This window comes from Aotus nancymaae, unplaced genomic scaffold (assembly GCF_030222135.1).
Source record: "Aotus nancymaae isolate 86718 unplaced genomic scaffold, 86718_ANA_hifiasm-v0.15.2.pri h1tg000022l_1, whole genome shotgun sequence".
Classification (NCBI taxonomy): Eukaryota; Metazoa; Chordata; class Mammalia; order Primates; family Aotidae; genus Aotus; species Aotus nancymaae.
In genome coordinates this window covers 47,245,982-47,268,535 of record NW_026988435.1, presented here as the reverse complement: position 1 = coordinate 47,268,535, position 22,554 = coordinate 47,245,982, and the positions used below count along the sequence as shown (strand labels likewise).

Below are 22,554 nucleotides of genomic sequence, written 5' to 3'. Positions count from 1 at the left end.
GGTCACTGACATGTTTTCTCACAAGTTACGTGAGACCATTTTTCTAAATAATGACAAGAGGTGGCGCCATAAGCACTGCACAGGAATCCAGCTGGAGGTTCCAAAGGTGGGCCCTTCCTGGAGAAAGACTTGGTTCTGGAGGGACCATTGTTTGTGAGTTCTCTTAGGTGACAAAAGACTCTAAGGGAAATTCTGGTTACTCAAGAAGAAAGTTTAGACATGTCAATTGAACTCAGCTCCAGAACCTGGCCAGTTTTAAAGATTACACGTTTTGCTTAAGCCACGATTCGCTGCTTCCTTTCAAAGAGAAACTGCTTTCCCCTTGTCCAAATTTGAAGGAGAAAAAAGGTTGCGAACTTTCGCAAGTAAGACACACAAAACCTTAACCCGGAAAGAAAGTGAAACCACGCACCTGCAAACAGCTAACTCTCTGGAGAAATAACAAATGGAACGCCAGCCCCACGGCTGTGGACCTGGGTAGGCGGAACGGAGCCTGAACCTCAGCCCTGGGAGGCTGCCAGAGACGCCGGCGGGTTCCCAGGAGGTCGGGTGAGCCAAGGCCGCTCCGTGGGTGCCAGCGCTCCGGGTGCCAGAGAAGTGGCACAGATCCCAGGAGGCTGGCTTTGGGCCCATCTGCAGACGCCAAAATACCAACCTCAAATTACCAAAGGGTCAGAATCTAATTCGGGGGGACTGATTCAAAGTCAGTTGGAGGCTGACCCACCCAGAAACACCAACTCCAGAGGAACGGAGTCCGCCCTCGGAAGCAGGGAGGGAAGGGCGCCGTCAGGCAGGCAGAGGCCGAGGGGCGTGTCCTTCAGTTACAGTCACAGTCACAGCGTGTGACAGCGTGTGATGGGCAGTGCCTGCTCTGGGGAGGGTCCAGTGAACACGTCAGAGGGTGCGGCGGTCACGGTTTCCCGCCTCCGGTCTAAGCAGAGCAGGACAAAGGAGAAGCGAATCCACGAGGGTCAGGAACTGGGCAGGCAGGAGGCTCCGTCCCCGGCACCGGCGAGGCCCCGACCTAGAAAGCAGCTGCGGGCGAGGGAGCGGGCGGCCCGGCCCTCGCGGGGCTTCAAGCGCGCAGACTGTGCTCAGGTTCAACCTGTAAACGCATTATTGCCATTTCTGAAGTAGCCTTAAAAATGCCCGTCAGTATTCAGTCCTTTTATCGACCGAGGGCCCGGAAGGCCGCAGCGGGGGCGCTTCTCTCGGGAATGCAAGTGACGGTTCAGCAGCACACGTTCCAGGCCATTCCGGGCCGCTTCTAGTGAGGGTAAGGTACAAAAATAAAGAATCCACGAAAAGCCCCCCACGGACATCGGGTGAGGAGCGCGGGCGCCGCCGCGGACCACGAGGGCCCACCCGCCGCGCTTCTTCCAGGGCTCACTTAAGAGCAGCGTGAGCAGCGCTTGGGGCCGCCGTCCCGGACGCCCGCAGCCCTTTAGGATGGAGGCCACCGTGACCTCCGCCACCGAAACACCGCGCTCCACCGGTACCCTCAGCTGGTCGCCCTTCCCCGCCGCGCAGGCGCAGGACGCGCGGTGAGCCCATCCACCCGTCCACGCCCCTCCGCACCGCGCAGGCGCACTGACGTACTGAGCCTCAGCCGCTTCCCTCACGAGGGGGGGGGCCCCGCTCCTCCATTGCGCAGGCGCACTGAGCCTCAGCCGAGCCGGAAGGCGGGCCCGATGACGAGGGGCGGGGCGAGCTGCCTTTTGCGGCTGCGCACTCACATAGCCCCGCCCCGGCGAGCCACTTCCGGCGCCGCGGCCCTTCCGGGCAGAGATCGCTCAGGCTGGCATCGGAGTTGTAAGGTGTCGCTGACTGACCGAACGACAGGCCGACCATGGTGCCCAGAGTGGCCCGCGGGCCGACGCCATACTGGATGTTGCCCCTCGGTGGCGCCGCGCTGCTCCTGCTGCTCATCTCGGTGGCCGCTGCGCAGGAGCCTTCCGGAGCGGGTGAGGGCCGCGAAGGGGGCGGGTTGGCTGGAGGTCCAGGTCCGGGTCGGGGTCGGGGTCGGGGTCGGGGTCGGGGTCCGGGTCCGGGTCGCGGCGCTGGGCTCGGTGGCCGGCCCGGGCGCACGGTCGCAGGCAGCGCCCTGGCGGAGGCATCCCGAGGGTCACGCCGGTCTGGCGGCCGCGGGCCTGGGAAGAGCCGCCTTCGTCTTTGTCTTTGTTTCCGTCCCGTCGCTGCGGCTGCTCCTCGCGCGTGGCCGCGGGTTGGCCCTCGCCCGGCAGGCGGGACGCTTGGCACCCGCGGTCTCACTGCGACCCCAGACGGCTCTCCTCGGGTTCGATCCCTAGCCGGGAAGCCGGCCCACGAGGTGCTCGAGGGCGCACAGCTGGTCGGAGGCCTGCTGAGATGGCGGCCCCAGGCCCCTGGAGGGTGGTGGGGGCCGCGGCCGGTGTGTCTCTGCCGCCGCCGCCACTCCCTCCCGGCTGCAGTTCCTTGCACGGCAGCGAACGCTCGCCGTTGTCTCCTGCCTTGGAAAGGAAAGCCTCCCCAAACCGGGCGGGAGCATCTGATTTTGAAGCAGGCTGCGTGCGGCTCTGCGCTGTCCAGACCCACAGGTGGCATTCCTCATTCGTTTATCCCATCTGCGCCGGGCGCTGCGGCCACAGTGATGACCGACAGACCGAGCTCCTGTCCTAGAGGAGCTGAGTCCCGGGAAGCTGACCAAGAAACCAGCAGTTAGGGCGGGAGCCCAGGGGAGCGCTGGTGGAGGACAGTGCATGACATGAGACTCAGTTCCAGAAGCCGGGACTGTTTATGGAGGGTGGTTTCCTGTGGGGCTGGGCCTCCGGGCCCGGTGGGCTGCGGGAAAATCCAGAAGATTTTAAGCGGAGGAGTGTCACGGTTGGACCTGTTTCAGAAATGTCGTGCTGGCTTCTGTGTGTGGAGTTTCCGGGTGACCACTAGTGGTGGGTAATAGCGCCACCCTAACTTCAGTTTCCTGACCCTTAGAATTCGGGTTGACCTGGGCCCAGCTCGAGGGGCTGATACTTTTCTCCACTCATGTTAGCCCAGGCTCTGTGAGGTTCTCTTCAACTCTAGCATAGCAGAGCACCTTTTCTTTATGTGGCCTTATGGAGTGTTTATTCCAGTGCAGAATTAACTGTTTCTTCTTGTCTACTTCCAAGTGGACTGTTTGTTACGTGAGCAATGCAGCTGCCTTGAAGTTTGTTAATCCAGGAGGCCAGTGGTACCGTACTGGGAACTTTTGGCCCAAATTGAGTTCAGAGCACAAATGTGCAATGAATACGTTTCAACAAACAGATGGGCGTCTGCGGGGAGAGTTTGTGATTCACTGGAAACTCTATCAGTGGCTCAGGGGTGTGTTTGCTTGCATTGTTAAAGTGGGAGTGTCAGGAAAGCAACCCTGAGGTTTTGTTTGACTACTCTGATTCCTCCTGCTCCGCAGTTCTGAAGGGTGCAGAGGTGGCTGTGGACGAGTGGACGTGACAGTTTGGGAATTAATCCAGAACTGCGCTTCGGTGTGTCAGCTGAAAAGCACTTCCTTCTCCACTTGGAGGCTGTCCTCGGTTGCTTCCACTTCTAGTAACCACCTAATCACCAAGTCCTGGTGGGTGGACTGTGGTTTCTCTCGCTGGGGACCCCCTGAAATAGGAAGAATGGTGCCACGTCATGTTGGCACTCACTGACCAAGCGCTCTTGGTGTCTGTGTGCCCCTTGTCCTTGGAGAAAGGGGCTATTTCTAGCATGGAGAACTCCCCTTTTCCCACGGAGTACTTGCTTAGTGTGAGATTCTTACTGCTTGTCATAGTTATGGGAATGTGACCACAGTACCAATGTTTAAAACATTTTGTTTTCTTTACAAGGATACTTTGTGGATTTAAAGAATACGTCATACCAATCCAAATCCAACACTTTGACGCATCTTTTTATGTGTTTTAATGGAGGTGAGACATTAAGAGCCCATGGCGTATTCAAGATCTTTAGAGCAAGATTCTTGAAATTAAAGCAACCTAGACAGGGCCTTTTGGGCCCCACTTTATTTGTGTATGGGGTCAGACTCAATCCAAGAGCTTCATCTAGGGGAAAGATAACCCCTAAAAGGAGCTCAGACTGCTGCCTGATGGCTGGTGCAGTAGTGGCCAGTGCAGGTCCCCCAGGTGGTGGGTCCCACCCGGCTGCTCCTGCAGTGGGGACTCCTGATGTGGAGGGGTGTCTGTACTGCCCCTCTCACCCTGAGAAGCACGGCTTTCTAATTGTCTAGAGTGCTACAGTGTCATACGGTTCAGTGTTGATACTACTGGTCTTCAGCTCTTTCTTTTCTATTGAAATAGTGGGCTTTTTTGGTCTCCATATCTACCCTCTTTTCTCCCTTGGAATTGGCGATGTAGTTGTTTTCCATGCCTCTGTCACAGTGCAGAGTGGGCACCGTGCCCCTGTTGGCGGTTCGTTCTGCTGATGAGTGTGGAGACTGCAGCCTGTGGTCTGCCGTGTGACAGGTGCCCGACGAGGAGATACTTACACACGCTGGTGTGTTCCTTTGTGCTTGCTGCATTTACTGACTTGCCCCAAACTTCAGGAAAGTGCTGAAATGGGTCATGGAGGGTTAGGGTTAGGTTAGTGTTTCCTGACAGAAGAAAACGTTTTTTGTCGTTTTTTCCTTCAATTTCTGAAACAGATGAGACTGAACGTTCTTTAAAAATTGGTAAATGGAGTTTAAATTGAAGTCTTGCAGTCATAGGACCTCAAAAGTCGGGGCAGTCACTTTCAGACTTAAGAAACACAAGGGCAGGTTTGATCTGTGGTTTTCTAGCACATAGTTTTTCTGTATCTCGTGATGAGATGAGAGATGTGATCTCTTAAACAAATAAACACTGCTTGTCTGAAGCAGTAACAAATGATTCATGCCTCTTCTCTTCTCTCTCTCTCTTCTCTTTTCCAGATGGAGTCTTGCCCTGTCTCCCAGGCTGGAGTGCAGTGGCGTGATCTCAGCTCACTGCAACCTCCACCTCTCAGGTTCAAGCGATTCTCCTGCCTCAGCCTCCCAAGTAGCTGGGATTACAGGTGCATGCCATCATGCCCAGCTAATTTTTGTGTTTTTAGTAGAGATGGGGTTTCACCATGTTGGCCAGGCCGGTCTCCAACTCCTGACCTCAGGTGATCTGCCTGCCTTGGTCTCCCAGAGTGCTGGGATTACAGGCGTGAGCCACCACACCTTTCTTTTCTTACTATGCAAGATGATGTGTTTTGAAACGACAGAATAGAATGACCTTTTTCCAGCTTCGATGTTATTTTCATGAGGACTGTAAACATTGATGAAAACCCTCCCTGTTCTTGGCCTGCTGGGAGCGGGAGGAATGTTGGGTGGTTTTTTCTCAGCCTCTTCCTCTCATGCCTCTCCGCTGACTCAGATTGACCTGTAATCCAGACGTCTGGGAGTTTATGGCGTGTGTGTCTTGGAGCTCAGTTCTTTTAGTTCACACAAGACTAGTTATCAGAAAGAAGCTTTAAAAATGAAAATCCCCGTGAATGAGAACGGCATCATCCCTCTCTTGTAGCCACTGTTAGACCGAGGAGAGGAAGCACACGTACCCTTCCTTGTAGATGACTTCAGAAGGGACTCGAGCGGTGCGTTGGGCATACCCTCTGTCTCCTTGCCCAGGTTGGATTTAGAAAGACCTCAGAGGTGCAGAAAGTTGAAGGAATAGTGCAGTGAACTCCTGAACGCCCTTCCGTTCTCAACATTGGCTCCATTTGCTTTAGCACTCCCTCTCTGTATCTCGTTGTTATTTTAAAAGTTTGTGATATGGCTGGGCGCGGTGGCTCACACCTGTAATTCCAGCACTTTGGGAGGCTGAGGTGGGTGGATCACAAGGTCAGGTGTTCAAGGCCAGCCTGGCCAACATGATGAAACCCCATCTCTACTAAAAATAGAAAAATTAGCCAGGCATGGTGGCAGATACCTATAATCCCAGCTACTCAGACGGGTGAGGCAGGAGAATTGCTTGAACCCAGGAGGCAGAAGTTGCAGTGAGCTGAGATCGCACCACTGCACTTCAGCCTGGGAGACAAAGCAAGACTTCGTTTTAAATAAATAAATATATATACATATATATATAATAAAAATTTTTGTGTTTTATTTATTTTTAAAAATTGATTTTGCTGGGCACGGTCACTCATGCCTGTAATCCCGCACTTTGGGTGGCTGAGGTGGGAGGATTGCTTGGGGCCAGGAGTTCGGGACCAGCCTGGGTGACACAGCAAGACTCTATCTCTACTTATATTTGAAGAATATATTGTAAGTTGACAAATCACAATTGTATTGCTTCTTGTTATTTTGAGCAAACCATATGAGAGTAAGTTACTAATGTGGCCCTTTGTCCCTACATTCTTTAGTATATCGCCTAAGAAGGAGGACGTTCTTCTGCGTAACTGAAATACATATAATTATCAAAATCTGGATATGTAACATTGATACAATATCATCGAATACCTGATTTATAATAGGGCAAATCGTATACAAATTTTACCAGTCCCCAGCAATGTCCTGTCACCCCCACCCCCGACCTAGAATCCAGGATCACAAGTTGGATTTAATTGTTATCTCTTTAATCTCCATTGATCTAGACTAGTTCCTCAGTCTGGCTTTGTTTTCAGAAAGCCAGTTTGTGGAAGGAGCCTCAGGGGGTCTTACCAGGTGTTTCCTTTGATTTAACTCAGGTGCACTTTGGCAGCAGCATGGCACAGTGATGATGTCTTCTCAGTGCCCCGCGGGAGGCACATGCTGTCACTTCGTCCCATCATCATGTTGTTCTGGGTTATGGTGGGGATGACTGATCACTTGCAAGGCATGAATAATGATTCACCTGTGGGGAGGTGCTTTGAGACTGTCTTGTAGGTCTACAGGCAGACTCCAGGGTCTTGGCATCCTCTGGGGATTCTTGCCTGCATTCGTGTTGACTGTGATGCTGGTAAAATGGAGGCTTCTCAACTCATCATTTCTTCAACATTTGCCACTTGGCCTTCTCTTTATTTCATGTCAGTATGGATTCTAGAGGTTAGAGTTCATGACTGTTAGATAGAGTGAACCCCACGTTTCTCTTCAAGGAATCGGCGTGTCAGCATGTTCAGCTCTCTTATTCTTTGATTCTCTATTTTAAAGTTTAACTTCCTTGTAGTTTCAGTCGACAACCTTTTCCACCAGTTGTAATCAGTAGTTCATATCTGGTCCCCTGCCCTGTCCTGACTCATCCTGGTCACCTGCTTTGACCCCTGCTTACCTGCTCTGACCTCCCTGTAACCATCCTTCCCGCCAAACTACCCACCCCTCCACTCCAGCTCATACCCCTGCTCCCTTTAAAATAGCCAATCGGGCGCTGGGCGCAGTGGCTCACGCCTGTAATCCCAGCACTTTGGGAGGCCGAGGCGGGTGGATCACAAGGTCAAGAGATCGAGACCATCCTGGTCAACATGGTGAATCGGGCGCTGGGCGCAGTGGCTCACGCCTGTAATCCCAGCACTTTGGGAGGCCGAGGCGGGTGGATCACAAGGTCAAGAGATCGAGACCATCCTGGTCAACATGGTGAAACCCCGTCTCTACTAAAAATACAAAAAAAAATTAGCTGGGCATGGTGGCGCGTGCCTGTAATCCCAGCTACTCAGGAGGCTGAGGCAGGAGAATTGCCTGAACCCAGGAGGCGGAGGTTGCGGTGAGCCGAGATCGCACCATTGCACTCCAACCTGGGTAACAAGAGCGAAACTCCGTCTCAAAAAAATAAAATAAAATAGCCAATCGGAGTTAACTAGACTGTGTGGTCTATCCGTAGCCAATAGGGGAACGACACAGCAGTCGGGGCGACCTCGGTCAGACATGAGAACCCCTTCCCCTCGTTGTCCAGGTGTGTGCTCCCCATTGTTCCATCTGTGAGACACACCGTTCTGCAGAAGTAAATTGCCTTGCTGGGGAAATTTATGTTCGAGTGCTACTTCTTTTGTGGCATCAAAAATTCTACTTATAACATTGTTATCATTTATTTTGGTGTTCAGTTGGCCCAGATTTGGCCAGAAAGACTCTCTGCAGGCTGGCTTTTGGGTCCTCTTGCCATTCGTTCGTGTCCATGTCACTCTCGGGCACTGCACGCTGTCTGTGGCTCATCTTGTCTGCTTTCTGCCCCACTTCTGGAATCAGCCATTTCTCCAAGGGGCTCTGCTTCCTGTTATTGGAGAACAGCAGCTATAAAGCAAGACCTGGGCACCAAAAGCATGCCTCTGCTACTGGGCGTTGTCTTTTCTCGGCCCTTTCAGTGGACAGAGCTAGGAGTCGAATTTTAAAATCAAGAGTTTGTCGTGGCGCCCATCACATTGCAGCCCCACGGGGATCTTTGCCCACTGTCAGCCTCAGTTGCCCCTTCCTCCCACAGCACCGAGTCACTGGGGACTTGGAAACATCAGCAGTGCTGTTCTATCAAAGTACCTGTAACCCTGCCTCTCAGCAGTGCTTGAAGAAAATGAGGCTTTTCACTGGTTGTCAATTTTCTTTACCTCCCTGGGGCTGAATAAGTGCTACTTAGTGGTAACTGCTGTAGAACACGTGACAAAATATGCTTTCATTTCAAATAAAGTGGGGTTTTATTTAGAAAAGTAGGATGTGGAACTCCACTGCTAAATAGAAGGACCCCAACAGTGGACTCTGTAATTATTAGTCCCTCTTGGTAAATGTAATGAGTGACATTGTAACTTAAAGCTAAAGCTCTTTTCCCTCCATTCATCATGAAGCTCTTCACACGTACAGCAAAGCCAAGAGGGTTTGTGGTGCGCGCTGGGGTACCTGCCACCTAAGCCGTGGCCACGCTTTGGTGTGTCGCATTTGTCCAGGTGTCCCCCACAGCCTTCCACACCTGCGTGTCAGTCACAGACATGAGCGCACGTCCCCGCCTTCGCCGTGCCTGTCAGGGAGCAGAGTTCAGCAGTTGTCTTGTTTTTTTTCTTTTGAGATACATTTTTTATACAGGAAAACGTGGGAAACTTAATTGCACTGTCCAGTGACTTACACCTGCATAGCCCAGACCCAGACAGACCCTCAACCTGGAAGATTCAGCCTCCCCACGCACGGCTGTCCCCAGGCAGCCATTGCCCTCCTCCCTCCGGAGGTGAGTCTCACCTGTTCCAGAGCTGCACATCACACGGTAGGGTCCTCTGTGTAAGGCGCCTTTCACTCACGTGATGTGCTTCAGACTCATCCACCTTTTACACAGAGCAGTTCATTTCTTTTTATTGCCGAACGGTGTTAGTGATTGCACAGCCACATGGCTCACTAAAGGAGAGACACGTCAAACAGCCTTTTGTGTTTGGAATGTCTTTTCCAGAAGATCCCTTCCTGCGGGAGCCACGTGTTTGCTGTGCTCGGTGCCTTGCTTGTATCGTGTGAGTGTTCCAGCCTGTCCACCTCCTGCGGAGCGACATCTGGGCTGTGTTCAGCTTGGGGCTGTCACACAGCGTTCCCGCGCAGGCCTGTCTGTGGATGCAGGCCCCCTCTGTCCTGGAAGAAATAATAAGAGTGGAATTGCTGAGTTGTAGGTGGTTGCGTGTTTGCTTATGAGCAGCTGCCAGACCTTCTTTGCAAATAGTTGAGCCATTGACACTTCACCAGCACCGCGAGAGGTCCGTCGCTGTACATCCTTGCCAACATTTGGTATTAAATCATTTATTTAAATGCAGCCGCTGTGGTGGGTGTGCAGTCATCTGTCACTGTAGTTTTAATTTGCATTTCTCTGGTGGCTGGTGACGGGCACAGAGCTCTTTGCAGTTCGCGGTGTGTGTGTGTTTTAAGGGATTCGGGGAGTGGGCAGTCAGCTTGGTTGTGTGTTGGAAGTTACTCATGCAGTAGCTCTTGCTTCTGATTGGCTTGAGTTCCAGAGCTGTTGGCTGTGTGGAGTTTCACCCTTTCCTTAGCAGCAGTGATGTGAGTAGTGGGCAGAGTCCCAGGGTGTTCTGCACGATTGGCGCAGGCTGGCATGCCAGGCCTTCTTGGTACAGGGAGCATAGCCCAGTCTGGGGTGAGGCTGCCAGGGAACTGAGACCTTGCTTCGTCACATGAGCTCCGTAGGTGAGTCCGAAGACACGAGCGTGCTGCTTGGCAACGTCACTGGTGCTCTGGCCTTGGACGGAGGCTCTGGTACCCTGAAGAGTGCTTGCTGATGAGCGGGAAGGTCCCAGTGGGTTCGTGGTTAGTGATTACACAGCCATGGGCGCACCTTCTCTCGCAGAGACATCTGAAACAGTCTTCTGTGTTGGGACTCTTCCCTCCCAGGAGAGCCCTTGCAGACAGGAGCCGCACGTTCATCCTGCCTGCAGCGGGATTCCCGAATGCTCGTTCCAGACCTCTTGAAGAAGGCTTGTTAGCAGCAGGGGCTCAGGGAGAGGACCTTCACTTGGTAATTCCAAGTCTCAGGTTCTTGGTGCCACGTCCCTCACTGGTGCCCACCCTGCCCTGCTGGACTAACATTTCCATTGCCTGATTCTCAGTGACTGACTTGTCTCTTGCCTCTCCCCTGCAGCATGCTCTCAGAACACAAACAGAACCTGTGAAGAGTGCCTGAAGAACGTCTCCGTAAGTCGCATGCGGACTAGAGTGCCGTCCAAAGGCACACGGGCTTTCTCCAAGTCCGGGGAGTCGCCTGGATATTAGGAGAGCTCTGTTGTTTGGGACGGGGGGGTGTTTTATGATGTTTCTTAAACGTTATTTTAGCCCTTTCAGGCATATGAAACCTTCTCATGAAAACTGAGCTACTGCCTGAGCATGATCAGTATCCATAATTTCACTCCTGAGCAGATGGGGCCATGCTGTGTGCTCTGCACTTTGGGGTCAGCTTTCCTAACAAGGCCCCTGTGGAGAAATTGGGAGGTCCGTAAAGCTGGAACCTGCACCCCAAAGCTGTGAGCCTGTGTTTTCCCCGGCTGGGAAGGGCTGCAGCAGAGGCTGCTTTCTGAGCTGCTCACACTGGATTGGAAGGGGCACAGCAAGGGAGAGAGGCCAGTGGGCCAGGCCGTCCGTAGCATTCTTTGGTCATGATCAAAAGGTTTGGGTGTTGTCCTGGGTTTTTTAAATACCTGTGTGACCTTCAGCAAGAGGGTAGCAGTCTGGAGCAAAGTTCCCTAAGACTCTGAGACGGGGCCCGAGCCTCCCCGGGGTGTCTTCCCGATGGAGTCTGATGTAGACGTCCTTCTGGGAGAAGGAGCTACCATGGCGGGGAAGCAGCATCACACTGCAGGTCTTGTGAAAGGCGTGTGAGCAGGGTCCTCCGGCTTTCTCTGCGTGGGGCCCGCTCCCGGGCCAGCCTGGTGGGCGCCTCTTAGGCTCGTCTTGCCATGGAGCTCTTGGTTCAGCAGCACCTAAAGTTAGAGCCTCCTCGCGGCACCGTGAAGTCAGTGTGGGAACCTGAGGGCAGGCCCGCGGCGGGTGGGAACAGCATCCCACAGAAAACAGTGGGACTTTTTCTTAGGATTGCTGAGAGGCCACCCCCTGCCCCTTCCAGTCCGGGGTTTACCAGGTGTTGAGAACTGCAGAGCCGAGGTTTCCTTTCCCCGACAGTGAGGCGTGATGCCACGAGGCAGGCTGGGAAAGATGTATTAGATGACTTCCAGTCTAAGGCCTGAGCCGTGTTCTTAAACATCAGTTCTTACTCCACGAGGCTGTGGCGCAGGCTTGACACATACTTCGTCCGTTTGTGGGACTCGAGTGGATACTTGATTTCTGAATAAAAAAGTGAAAGATGCTGTTTCTGTGGTTTCAAATCTTGACATTGGTGATGTTGAACTTGCTCTAATGCGTCTGGTCCTGGTGCATTTTCTGCATGGTGCTTCTTTTTAGTCTCTGGATTTTTCCATTGGAAGTCATGTCAGCCTTAAACATAGCTCACTGTTGCATGTGGCTTTGTGGCCTAGAGAGCGTTTTTGCTGAAGTGCCCTGGGCGGGGTGTGGTGACGACAGCCATCTCATGGCTGAGGCGGCCGAGGGACTTGCCCAGGTCGTTGTGGATGGGGCCGGTCCAGAAGGGCTGAAGGCCTGACTGCAGCTCTGAACCCAGACAGGGCGGTGCAGAGGGCCGCTTTCCTCGCGGCCAGCTTCGGGCATGTGTAGGTGTGCTCTTGGGCACACAGGAGGTTTCTGGAAGGAGGTGCCCGTGCCTGGAAGGCCTCAAGAGGACCCTGCGTGTTGGAAGAGAGGCTGTGGTGGGCTGTGTTTGTGTTCCTGAGGCAGTAGTGGGCTGTAGGTCTCCGCAAATGGTGGCCATGCTCACCAAAGTCCGTTCAACACAAACTCAGTGAGTACCTGTGATGGGCCGGGCTGTGTTCTGTGTTCTGGGGATACTTCAGCCAGTGAAGTGCACAGATGCCTGCCCTCAGGCACACAGAACATGGTGGATATGGTGCCCAGGTGCTCAGCGTGTGGGGAGGTGAGGGAGGGGTGGCGGAGGCGGGCCGCAGTGTTCAGTCGGTTGGTCGGGGCAGGGCTTGTCCAGTTGGTGGGGAGCCACACAGATGTGGATTGAGTACTCCAGACAGAACAGGCAGGCTGAGCAGAGGCTGTGAGCAGGGGGTGGGGGTTGGCAACACTCAGGAGCAGCACGGAGGCCCCATGGCCTCAGCAGGGTGACTTGTGGAAGAGGTCTGAGTGACGCAGGCCTTGGGTGAGTCTGTGGAGAGCTGACAGGGCTGCTGGCCGCCGTGCTGGGTGTGGACCGAAGGCAGGGACGAGATGGGAGGTGGGAGGCTGAGCCTGACGGCTATTCACAGAGCGATGGCGGCACTGGCGGGCTGTGGGCAGAGCCTGGGCTGTTTCTACTGCGTTTCTAACATTTATGTAACGTTGGTCTCTTTCAGTGTCTTTGGTGTAACACCAACAAGGCATGTCTGGACTACCCAGTTAAAAACGTCTTGCCACCTGCTTCCCTTTGTAAATTGAGCTCTGCACGCTGGGGAGTCTGTTGGGGTAAGTCGTTGTTTTCATTTGCTTCTTGCAAAATCGATGCTTCTTTGAAAACAGTAGTATGTGCTCAATTAGCAGAAGTTGCTGAAAATGTGCTGCCAGTAGCTTTGTGACTCCCAGCAAGGCATCGGGAAGGCAGGGCTGATCTGGTGACTGGGAAAGCAGCCTCGGGCTCCCTGGGAGCCGGGAAGACGCCTTCCAAGGTTGTCAGCCCCAGCACTGAGCTCTGCCTCACGATGTTACGGAAGGGTCAGGGGAAGGGTGAGTTTGAGGGCAGCGTTTTTGACTTCTCTGCATAGTATGTTTTCTTCATACGTCACCCTTGACACTCATCTGTGAATTCCTCTAGAATCTCCTTTTCCCAGCTTAAGAATCCTTGCTTAGCGTGCACACAGGCCTCTTTTTTTGTATGTATATCTTTGTGTATTTGATTTTCCAGGCTTTTTAAATTAGGGAGATCAGCTCTTGTGAGATTCAGATTGTTTCCTAGTTTGCCTTTTAAATCAGTCTGTGGTGTGTTTTGATACCTGGAACTCATTATTGTGTAGTTGAATTTAATCTTTTAGGCCTCAGGTTTGGGGGTAATACATAGGCTTCCTAAGCTTTGTAAAGGAGCCAATATTTTCTTAAGGTGTTTTGATGATTCTTTTTGTTTATTTGCATCTTGGATCCCCCTGCAACTTCCGTCTTAAATATCACGCTTCGAATTGGTTTCCATTTCCAAACCTGTCAGTCTCCCTCTGAAACAACCTGTTGCTGGTGCTGAGGCCCTGGGGAATGCAGAGGTTCGTGTGGGGGCGGCGGTCGCATCGTGGGATGTCTGGCAGGGGGTGGTGGTGGTGGGTGCGTGTACCTTCATGTGTGATGCACGTGTGTTTGTGACAGGCATGCATGTGCCCATCATGTCATGAGTTTTCCTGTCATGTCTGCCCAAGGCCTGGTCACGCCTGCTTCGCCCTAGCCTCGTCCCTTCCATGGAACTTCTCTTAATGACCACTCTGTAGAGACAGCTGCTGGACCTGAGGAGCCTTGCCCTTTGGAACACCTGGCCGTGAGGTGTTTTTAATGGCACATAGCTTCTGATGAAGTTTGTGGACCATGGTTTAGAGTCTGTGTAATGCACACAGGTGCACATACATATATTCAATGCAGTTTTGCAATCCTTATCACCACGTTATCACCACTCACAGCAACATAGGTAGGACTTCAGGACTCTTCCCCATTCCTGTAAGACCTCCACAGGGGCCGCTGACTGACTTCCCATCGCAGATTGATGTCACTGGTTCCTAGCCCTCATGTGGAGGAAGCCCTGTCCTTTCTCTGACTGTTTATTCAGCACATGTCCGAGTTCATGTCAGTCTCGTGCAGTGTCCCGCACAGCTGTTCAGCCACGCGCCGCTCAGGACGTCTGGGTCTCTGTAGTGCTGCTGGGAGTGGTGGTGTTGGCGCTGACACAGGCGCTCACGTCTCTGGAGGTGGGCGGCGGAGTTGCCAAGTCACGGCGCGTGTTTGTGTTTAGCGTTTGGAGTAGCTGTGCCAGTTTGGCCTCCTCCAGGCAGTGTGGGGCTTGGTTGCTCCACATCCCTCCCGACGTTTCGGGTAACCAGCCGCCCTAATTTTAGTCCATCTAGTGGGTGTGTATGTGTCTTGTGCTTCTCATTTGCATTTCTGCAGCGACTTGTCGGTCACGTTGAGCACCTTTACACATAGTGGGCGTTTTTGACAATTCTCTTGTGAAATGAAATTCCCACGCTAGGCTACAGAAATGGATGGATACACAACACTCACCCCGGCACGTGAGAGCGGCAGCAGGTGATCAGTCACAGTCACAGCAGGGAGGGGCGCCACACGCCACACAGGGTCATGCAGGGGAACAGGCCTGGGCTCGGGAGGCAGCTGCGTCGTCACAGGAGGGTGGGGTGCGATGAGCTTCTCTGGTTAGTTCTGAGGCTGAGAGGGAACTGAGATACCCGCTACTCTGGGAGAAGCAGGAAGTGTGCCTGACCTGCCAGGGGGAGCAAGAGGCTGTCTGAGCCGGGACCTTGTCCAACCTTGTCCACAGGACCTGAGTGGGGAGGAGAACTCGTGGCTGGGCCCTCAGGGCCCTCCTGGTTTCACCAGATCCCACAGTGCACATGATACTAATTTTAGGTCTTGCACCACAGACCCCTATTTATTCTTACAAATAACTTCAGAACCATTTATCCGGTTCTAGGCAAAATGGTTTTGGAGCTTTAATTGTAATGACCTAAAATACACGCTCACTTGGTTGGCTGCTCGTCCAGAGACAAAGATGCCTCTCTTTGCCAGGTCTCTCCTGCATCCTCTGGTTCAGGTTCAAGTTCTTCCTGGGTTTTACCCTCTAGAATCAGCAAAAAGGAGCCCTAAATTTGTTTCCCATTATGACAGTATTTCTGTTTGTTTTTAACTAGTTTTAGCTGCTAATCAGAAAAGCTGTCTGAGGAGGGGTAGATATGTTTTAGGGCCAGCCATCTTGTTAATCTCATTGGGTTTTTTAGTTGATTTTTCTGGAGTTCTCCAGTCAAAAAATGACATCTTTAGCCAGGCGCAGTGGCACATGCCTGTAATCCCAGCACTTTGGGAGGCCAAGGTGGGTGCATCACTTGAGGTCAGGAGTTCAACACCAGCCTGGCCAACATGATCAAACCCTGTCTCTATTTAAAAAATACAGAATTAGCTAAGTGGTGGCGCGTGCCTGTAATCCCAGCTACTCGGGAGGCTGAGGCAGGAGAATTGCTTGAACCCGGGAGGTGGGGGTTGCAGTGAGCCAAGATCGTGCCATTGCACTCCAGCCTGGGCAACAAGAGCAAAACTCCGTCTCAAAAAAAAAAAAATGACATCTTCTGCCAAGGAAGGTCCCCTCTCTAGTTCTCCCTATTAGTATAATGTTTGCAATTCTCTATTTCCAGAATGGTTCAGAGAAAGAAAAAACACAGAATTAGAAGCTCAAAAGGCATTTGATCAGATGTAACTCCCATTCCTGATTTTCAAACTAGTTTAATCTACTAAAAAATGAGTTCTATTAAACAAGTAACCCACTAGAATGTATCTCAGGGCACACGGCAGCAAAGGGCCAAACCAAGGGAATCCCAGAGGCTGGCCCTCTGCCTCCATGCAGCCCCTGGAGGTCAGAGGCTCTCACCTGTGGTGTGGCACAGCTACTAACTAGAGTTACAAACGGAGTGAATCACAGGTCATCTACTGCCCAGGGGAGTTTGCTCATAAAGCCATCTTCAGGAGGCTGGGTGGGTGTTTTCCGGTTTTTTTCGAGACAGTGTCTTGCTGTGCTGCCCAGGTTGGAGTGCAGTAGTGCAGGCATGGCTCATTGCAGCCTCAACCTCTGGAGCCCAAGCGATCCTCCCTCCTCAGCCTCCCATGTCGCCAGGACCAGACGTGCATGCCACCGCATCCAGCTAATTTTGTGAAAGTTTGTGTAGAAATGGGCAGGGGTGGGGCTCACTTTGTTGGCCAGGCTGGTGTTGAACTCCTCTTGTTCCGGCCTCCCACAGTGCTGGGATTATAGGTGTTCCAGCCAAGTAGGCTGTTTGAACTGGATGATTGAAAACCCATTTGCAGAGCAGTGTTAGGGTATTTTCTAATTGGCTCTGGTTTGAACTGAATGGAAAAATCTTGGCTGATTTTAATTTATAGATCTTTAAAAGAAGTTGAATAGTAAGATTTGTTTTAAATTTGCATGTGTCTCTGAAGGTTGGTTACGGAAATCATTAGTGTTTGGTACTGATTGGCCATTTTTCAACCCCAGGGAACCCAAAATATTCAGATTTGAAGATGACCCCGTCTTGTTCCATGGCCTGGTCCGCCCCTCCCCGGTCATTCCTTTTGAATCTGGCAGTCAGTCTGTGCCCTGAGAGTTTCTTTCTCTTGTAAATAATTGTAATGTTCTTGACTTTGGTTTAAATAAAAAACAAAGCTGCATCAGGCTTCGCCTCCGTTTCTATGAGTTTAGAATGTCTTAGGAGAGTCTAATATACAGCTTAGAATTCTGGTTTAGTTAACTTTTCTCATGCTTCAAATACCTTTTCAAACTCAAGTGAGAAGAATACCTTGTCACTTCAGTTCATCGTGGTTAATCCATAAGTGGTAAGTCACAGATACGCACCGGTGGCTGAAAGGAGGCTCAGAGAGGGCCAGACGCTGTGGGGTGGGTGCAGGGCCACAGGCTCTCCACACCCTGGGAGCCAGCAGCTGGGCCGAGGCGTTTCCTACTTAATGCTCCCGTGTTCTGAGATGATCCCCAGGGACAAGGGAAGGGTGCTGCCCGGGGTGCTTCTGTGTCTGTGGCGGCCCTAACTCGCGGTGTATGACTCTCCAGTGAACTTTGAAGCGCTGATCATCACCATGTCCGTGGTCGGGGGAGCCTTCCTCCTGGGCGTCGCCGTCTGCTGCTGCTGCTGCTGCAGGAGGAAGAGGAGCCGGAAGCCGGACAGGAGCGAGGAGAAGGCCATGCGTGAGCGGGAGGAGAGGCGGATACGGCAGGAGGAACGGTGAGGTCGCGATGCCCTCTGGGAAGAAGTTCACCTCAAGGGGATTCACATCTGCCAGGCTGTGGGAGCCACGTGTATACATCCTGAGTTTTCCTCAGGTTTTAGAAATTAAGAATGTGTGTAGCACCGAGGGGATCTTCTAGGTCGTGGCGGAGAGTGAGAACAGGGTGGGAGCCCGGCGGTGGCCGTGGACCTTGCTTTCACAGGCTTCCTTCCTCCAGTCTGTGCAACAAGGCTCGCGTCTGCGGCGTCACGGGTCTGTTACGGCTGCTAAGGCGGCTGGTCCAGGCCCTCCATGTGTCAGGAGCAAGCCGAGGCTCAGAGGGGACAGCGTCTGCCTGTGGACAGGTTGGCTGTCCTGTCACCATTCCCTGGTGACACAGTACTCTCCTGTGTGCTGGGGCTGTTGGGTAGCCCTGGGAGGAGGTGGTGTCAGCCACACCGGGCAAGGGCGTCAAGCTGGCGGCTGGTGAGGGTGGAGGCGGGACAGATTTTCCATGTATCCACCTTGAAGTCACATGCTACTAAGTAAAAGCTGACGAGCGCATTTCCTAACCCTCTTCAGAACCTGCTGTACGATTTTTACTCATCAGTGGTTTTTTTTCTGTATGAAAAAAGCTTTTTAAAATTCACAGTATTAGACATTCGAATTGCTTTTATTGAAAAGAATAGATAATACATTGGAATAGCCTTGGAAGACTGGGTTCGTTGTCACCCTGCCTGTCCTCGTGGGTCCCTACCCTGGTTTCACTCTGGGAACTGGAGGGAAGCCACCAGAAGAAACCTGCAGCCCCTCCCGAGGGACACGGAAGGGCGTGTCTTGCAGTTAACTGAATGCTGTAGCTTGGTGCTAATCACGTTTCTCCGTGTTTTAGGAGAGCAGAGATGAAGACAAGACATGATGAAATCAGAAAAAAGTATGGTAAGGACTGGTCCAGCCCCTTCGGACAGCTTGGGAGGCGATGCCGCGTCTTGGTCCTCGTTAGTGCCAGTGGGGCCTGACACCGGGCTGTGGGTTCACCCGTCGGAACAGAACCAAGCGCCGGTGGGGCCTGAGATTGGGGTGCAGAACTACGTCTCAGAGAGGAGCAGCTGGCGTTGTCCCCGGCGGTGCTGCGGTGAACTCGCTCCTAGGAATATTTTTATCTCAGCCAGTTGTCTTTATGAGTCTGTTTTCCCTGGTACCTGTTTGCTTATCAAGTCACAAGACCTCTGGGCTGGAAGTCTCAGCTGTTCCGCCGTCGTGTTTGGCTTCCCGTGGGGTGCGCCTACGTAACCGAGGTGCCTCCTGCCTTTCCGCCTTTGTTTCGGGACGGCCACTCACCCTCGGGAGCAATGCTGGTTGCCATCTTCTGAGTGTGGCAGGAGCTCCTTCCGAGAATTGCCTGGCACAGGCCCTGCTCCCTCTTGCCCAGCCTTGGTGCTCTGTTGTTTGCTTGTGTCTGGAGAGATTTTGAGGGGGAGCTTTGGAGGAGCCAGAATGAATGTATTTGCCAAAAGTAAACCTTGTTTTTAGTTGGAGTGAATTGGAAACACACGTGACATTACCTATCCTCCCCCAGATCACGTGATGTTCACTGCTTGGCATTGACCACCACCACCTAGGCCTGCTTCGTTGACTGTGTACTGATTTTAAAGTCTGCAGAGATTATTAGCGTCTCCCGCACTGCGTTTGGTTGTGTGGCATCGCAGACTTGGTGGAAACTGACTCCTCGCCCGTACAAGGCGTGTGGCCCTGGGCTCATGGCAGCCGTGGTCCTCAGGAATCTGTCGTCCTGCACCCTGTGCTTTCCTTGAAACCTAACTGGAAAATTTCAGAGCCTTTTCTGGCTGCTGCGCTGTTTTAAGCTCTGTCTGTGTTAGCGAGTTTCATGTGTTTGTGGTGCTTCAGGGCCCCGCCCTCGGGGGCGTGCAGCGCTGTCCGTCATCTGCCGGGGGTGTTACTGCGAAGCCCAGCAGCACTGTGCGCAGCACCTCTCTCGGGCACGGGTGATGGGCGTCGTAGCCCCAGAGGCTCGTTTTCCTCTCGTGGGGTCTGTAGAGGCCCCATGCTGCTGGTGCCCTGGGCTGGAAATGCTGGGTACCTCTGCCCATTGGCTGGGATGTCCCCTCCCTGTGAGTTCTGGCCTCCTCGGAAAGTCACCTCCATGTGACCATGCTGTGACCTGAGGCCAGGTGGGTCCTGCCGGTCTCAAAGCATTGGCTCGGGGGCGTGAGGCGCCTTGGCTGCTGGTCTTGAGACACCCAGTGGCTGATGGAGGCTTTTTCCCGTGCTGCTGTCCATCAGTCTCCTGAGGGCCGCGTGCTTGGGCGGTGCCGCACTGGCTCTCTGGGTTCTCCAAAGTGGAGCCTTCGCTGCCTCCTTGTCCTTGCCCCGCCCCCTCCGTCACCTGTGTTTCCTGGAGTGTGTCTGTCATGGGTAGTGACCAGGCACCAGGGTGCCACTGTCACAAGGAGCAGCACCAGGTCGCCCTCCTCCTTCTCAGCGAGTGCATGCCTGCGTTGGTGAAGCCTGGGCCCAGCAGCGTCTGTGCGGGCCCGGGCTGGAGGCAGCATGGTTTCCCTGAAACGGAAGAGTCAGAAAGAGCTTTTTGGCACCTGATTAATGTTGATTAATGTTAATGTAAATAAAAGATGAGGTGGATACACACACGCACACTCACACGCACACGCGCACACACACTCACACACTCGCGCACACACACTCACACTCACGCACGCACACGCGCGCACGCACACACACGCGCACACACACATGCACACTCACACACTGCACAGCGCTTGTCATCGCCGAGTGCAACCCGTGTTTAAATTTGCTCGACCTTTACTGTGCCCCGACTCCCAGCGGGTGTGGGGCTGAGGGCGGCCAGCCGGGCTCTGGGTGGAGCTGCGTCTTCTGTGTCAGGGCCCTTATTCGCTTACACCTGCCATTTTGGTGGTTAATTTGGGTCTTTAATTGCATTGATGAAATTAGCTTTTGGTGCCAGTTTGTAATAAAGCCCATTGAATGGCCTGTGCTTTGGGAAGTCTCGGCTAGTTAGAAGAATTCCAAGAAATTCCTGATGGGAGAGTGGGAGAAAGTACGAGGCCACCTGGTGCATTATTTAAAAGAGCAGCGCACACGCAGAAACCTTATTTTGGCTTTGCTGTTTCCTCTAAACTGGAAGTCACTCAGGAGCAAGTTTTCCAGGGAGGCCTTAACGAGCCTCCTTACGGCTGGTGTCTGCTGACTCTTTCCCATCTCCCAAAGCGTGATGCCTGGGCCCTCCTCGACAGGCAAGAAAGAGACGAGGCCAGGCCCTTCCTCACCATCCTCTGCTTCCCCACCTCCTCCTCCACCCAGCCCCCAGAATAGCTGCAGTGGGAAGCTTTGTCGTAATTGTTGCAGATAATTTTAGTGTACAATACAGATTTTTAAAGGGAGAGAGAGGCCGGGCGCAGTGGCTCACGCCTGTAATCCCAGCACTTTGGGAGGCCAAGGTGGGCAAATCACCTGAGTTCAGGAGTTCGAGACCAGCCTGACGAACATGGAGAAACCCGGTCTCTACTAAAAACCCCAGCTACCCAGGAGGCTGAGGCAGGAGAAACACTTGAACCTGGGACGTGGAGGTTGCGGTGAGCCAAGGCATTCTGTTGCACTCCAGCCTGGGCGACAAGAGTGAAACTCCATCTCAAAAAGAATGAAAGGGAGAGAGTATGTGTGTGCATGTGCTCTGCAGCGTAAAGGGAACATTGCTGGTCCTCGGGCAGGTGCCACGGGTTACTGTCACGGATAACACACATTGCATCCCGGTTCTGTCATAGCACTCGAGAGTTAGATTGACGGTCGTCTTAGTTTTCTGTAGCCTTAATTCCAAAGGTTAGGGAGCAATTATAAGCACACAGTAAGGTCGTTTTGTTCAGCCAGGCACTGTGGGAGGAAATATTTGCCTTACGTTTATTTTCCTTGCTGAGCATCAGGAAATCAGTGCCTGTCTCTCAGGATCTGTTAGAATTCTTGTTTCTAGTAAATTGTATTTCAGTTTTAAGGTTTAAAATGGTTGGACTTCAGAAAAGGTTAAGCAGAGTATGGGAGCCTGCTTATCACACCCGCTGTTGCTGCAGCCTCAGTCAGTCTTAGAAAACTAGCCTGTATGGCTTCTTAAAATTTTGTTGCTGGTTGAATGAATGAATTTATGATTCAAGTGTATTTTGTTTTCAGGCCTGTTTAAAGAAGAAAACCCATATGCTAGATTTGAAAACAACTGAAACGCTCCAACACGCCAGGCAGTCCCGAAGCTTCCTGCGAGGTGCGCACACTCCACGGCACAGCCCGGCCGGGAGACCACGTGGCCTTGAGGCCTCCTGACCTTGACCAGTGCAGCCTTCAGGACAGGCGGTCGGAGAACTGCCCCTAAAGGACAATCCTCCTCTTGTCCCTGCAGACTTGTGACCTTTGATTCCTTGTTTATGTCTAGATTTAGTCACTTGAAGTAGGAAGCCTTTGGGGTTTTGGGTTTCGGAGGAGGAAATGTGCCTATTCCACTGCTCCTCTCAGTTTGTAAGCTGACTGCACACCAAGCCGCCTGGCGGCCCCGGCGCTGTGGCTGTGCCGTCTCCTGGGCAGCAGCAGAGCCCGGCGTCCTCTCTGTCCGCTAACAAGCTTCCATGCAACAATGGAAAGCCGATTTCCCATTGTCATTTCCCCATAAAACCACGGACAGCGTTTGTGCGCGTGTCTTGAGTGTTCACAGCTGTTGATTCACGTGGCTTCTGCTGATGACAGGGCTCCAGTACACAGTCTGATAAGGATCTACCCTTCCTAACTTCAACTGTGCTAAATAGCATTGAGGAATTGCTAAACTTAAACCTTTAAAAAAAGTTATTGGATTTTCTCCCCTACTTGAAAGATTTCACCAGAATACTTTGATATAAAAATTCAGGCCCCTTTTGGACAGTTTTTAAAATTTGTGTCTTCACTAGAACACGAGACTGTTTTTCCCTGCGACGCTTCACTTACGCCTGTGGTGTTGGGCATGCCTCTGGAGTGCCAGTGGGCTCCTGTGCCGGCGGTGTGGGGAG

General features: G+C 52.7%; 1 protein-coding gene across 1 annotated transcript; it reads left to right on the top strand.

The window, feature by feature from the left end:
- The first annotated feature begins 1,780 nt into the window (after positions 1–1,780).
- On the top strand, positions 1,781–21,835 carry PTTG1IP (PTTG1 interacting protein). Its single transcript, XM_012444398.3, has 6 exons — positions 1,781–1,964; positions 10,536–10,588; positions 12,862–12,970; positions 17,322–17,493; positions 18,369–18,415; positions 21,695–21,835. Exons 1-6 carry the CDS (start codon positions 1,850–1,852, stop codon positions 21,739–21,741), a joined length of 543 nt encoding a protein of 180 aa, XP_012299821.1. The 5' UTR covers positions 1,781–1,849; the 3' UTR covers positions 21,742–21,835.
- Positions 21,836–22,554: the final 719 nt, after the last annotated feature.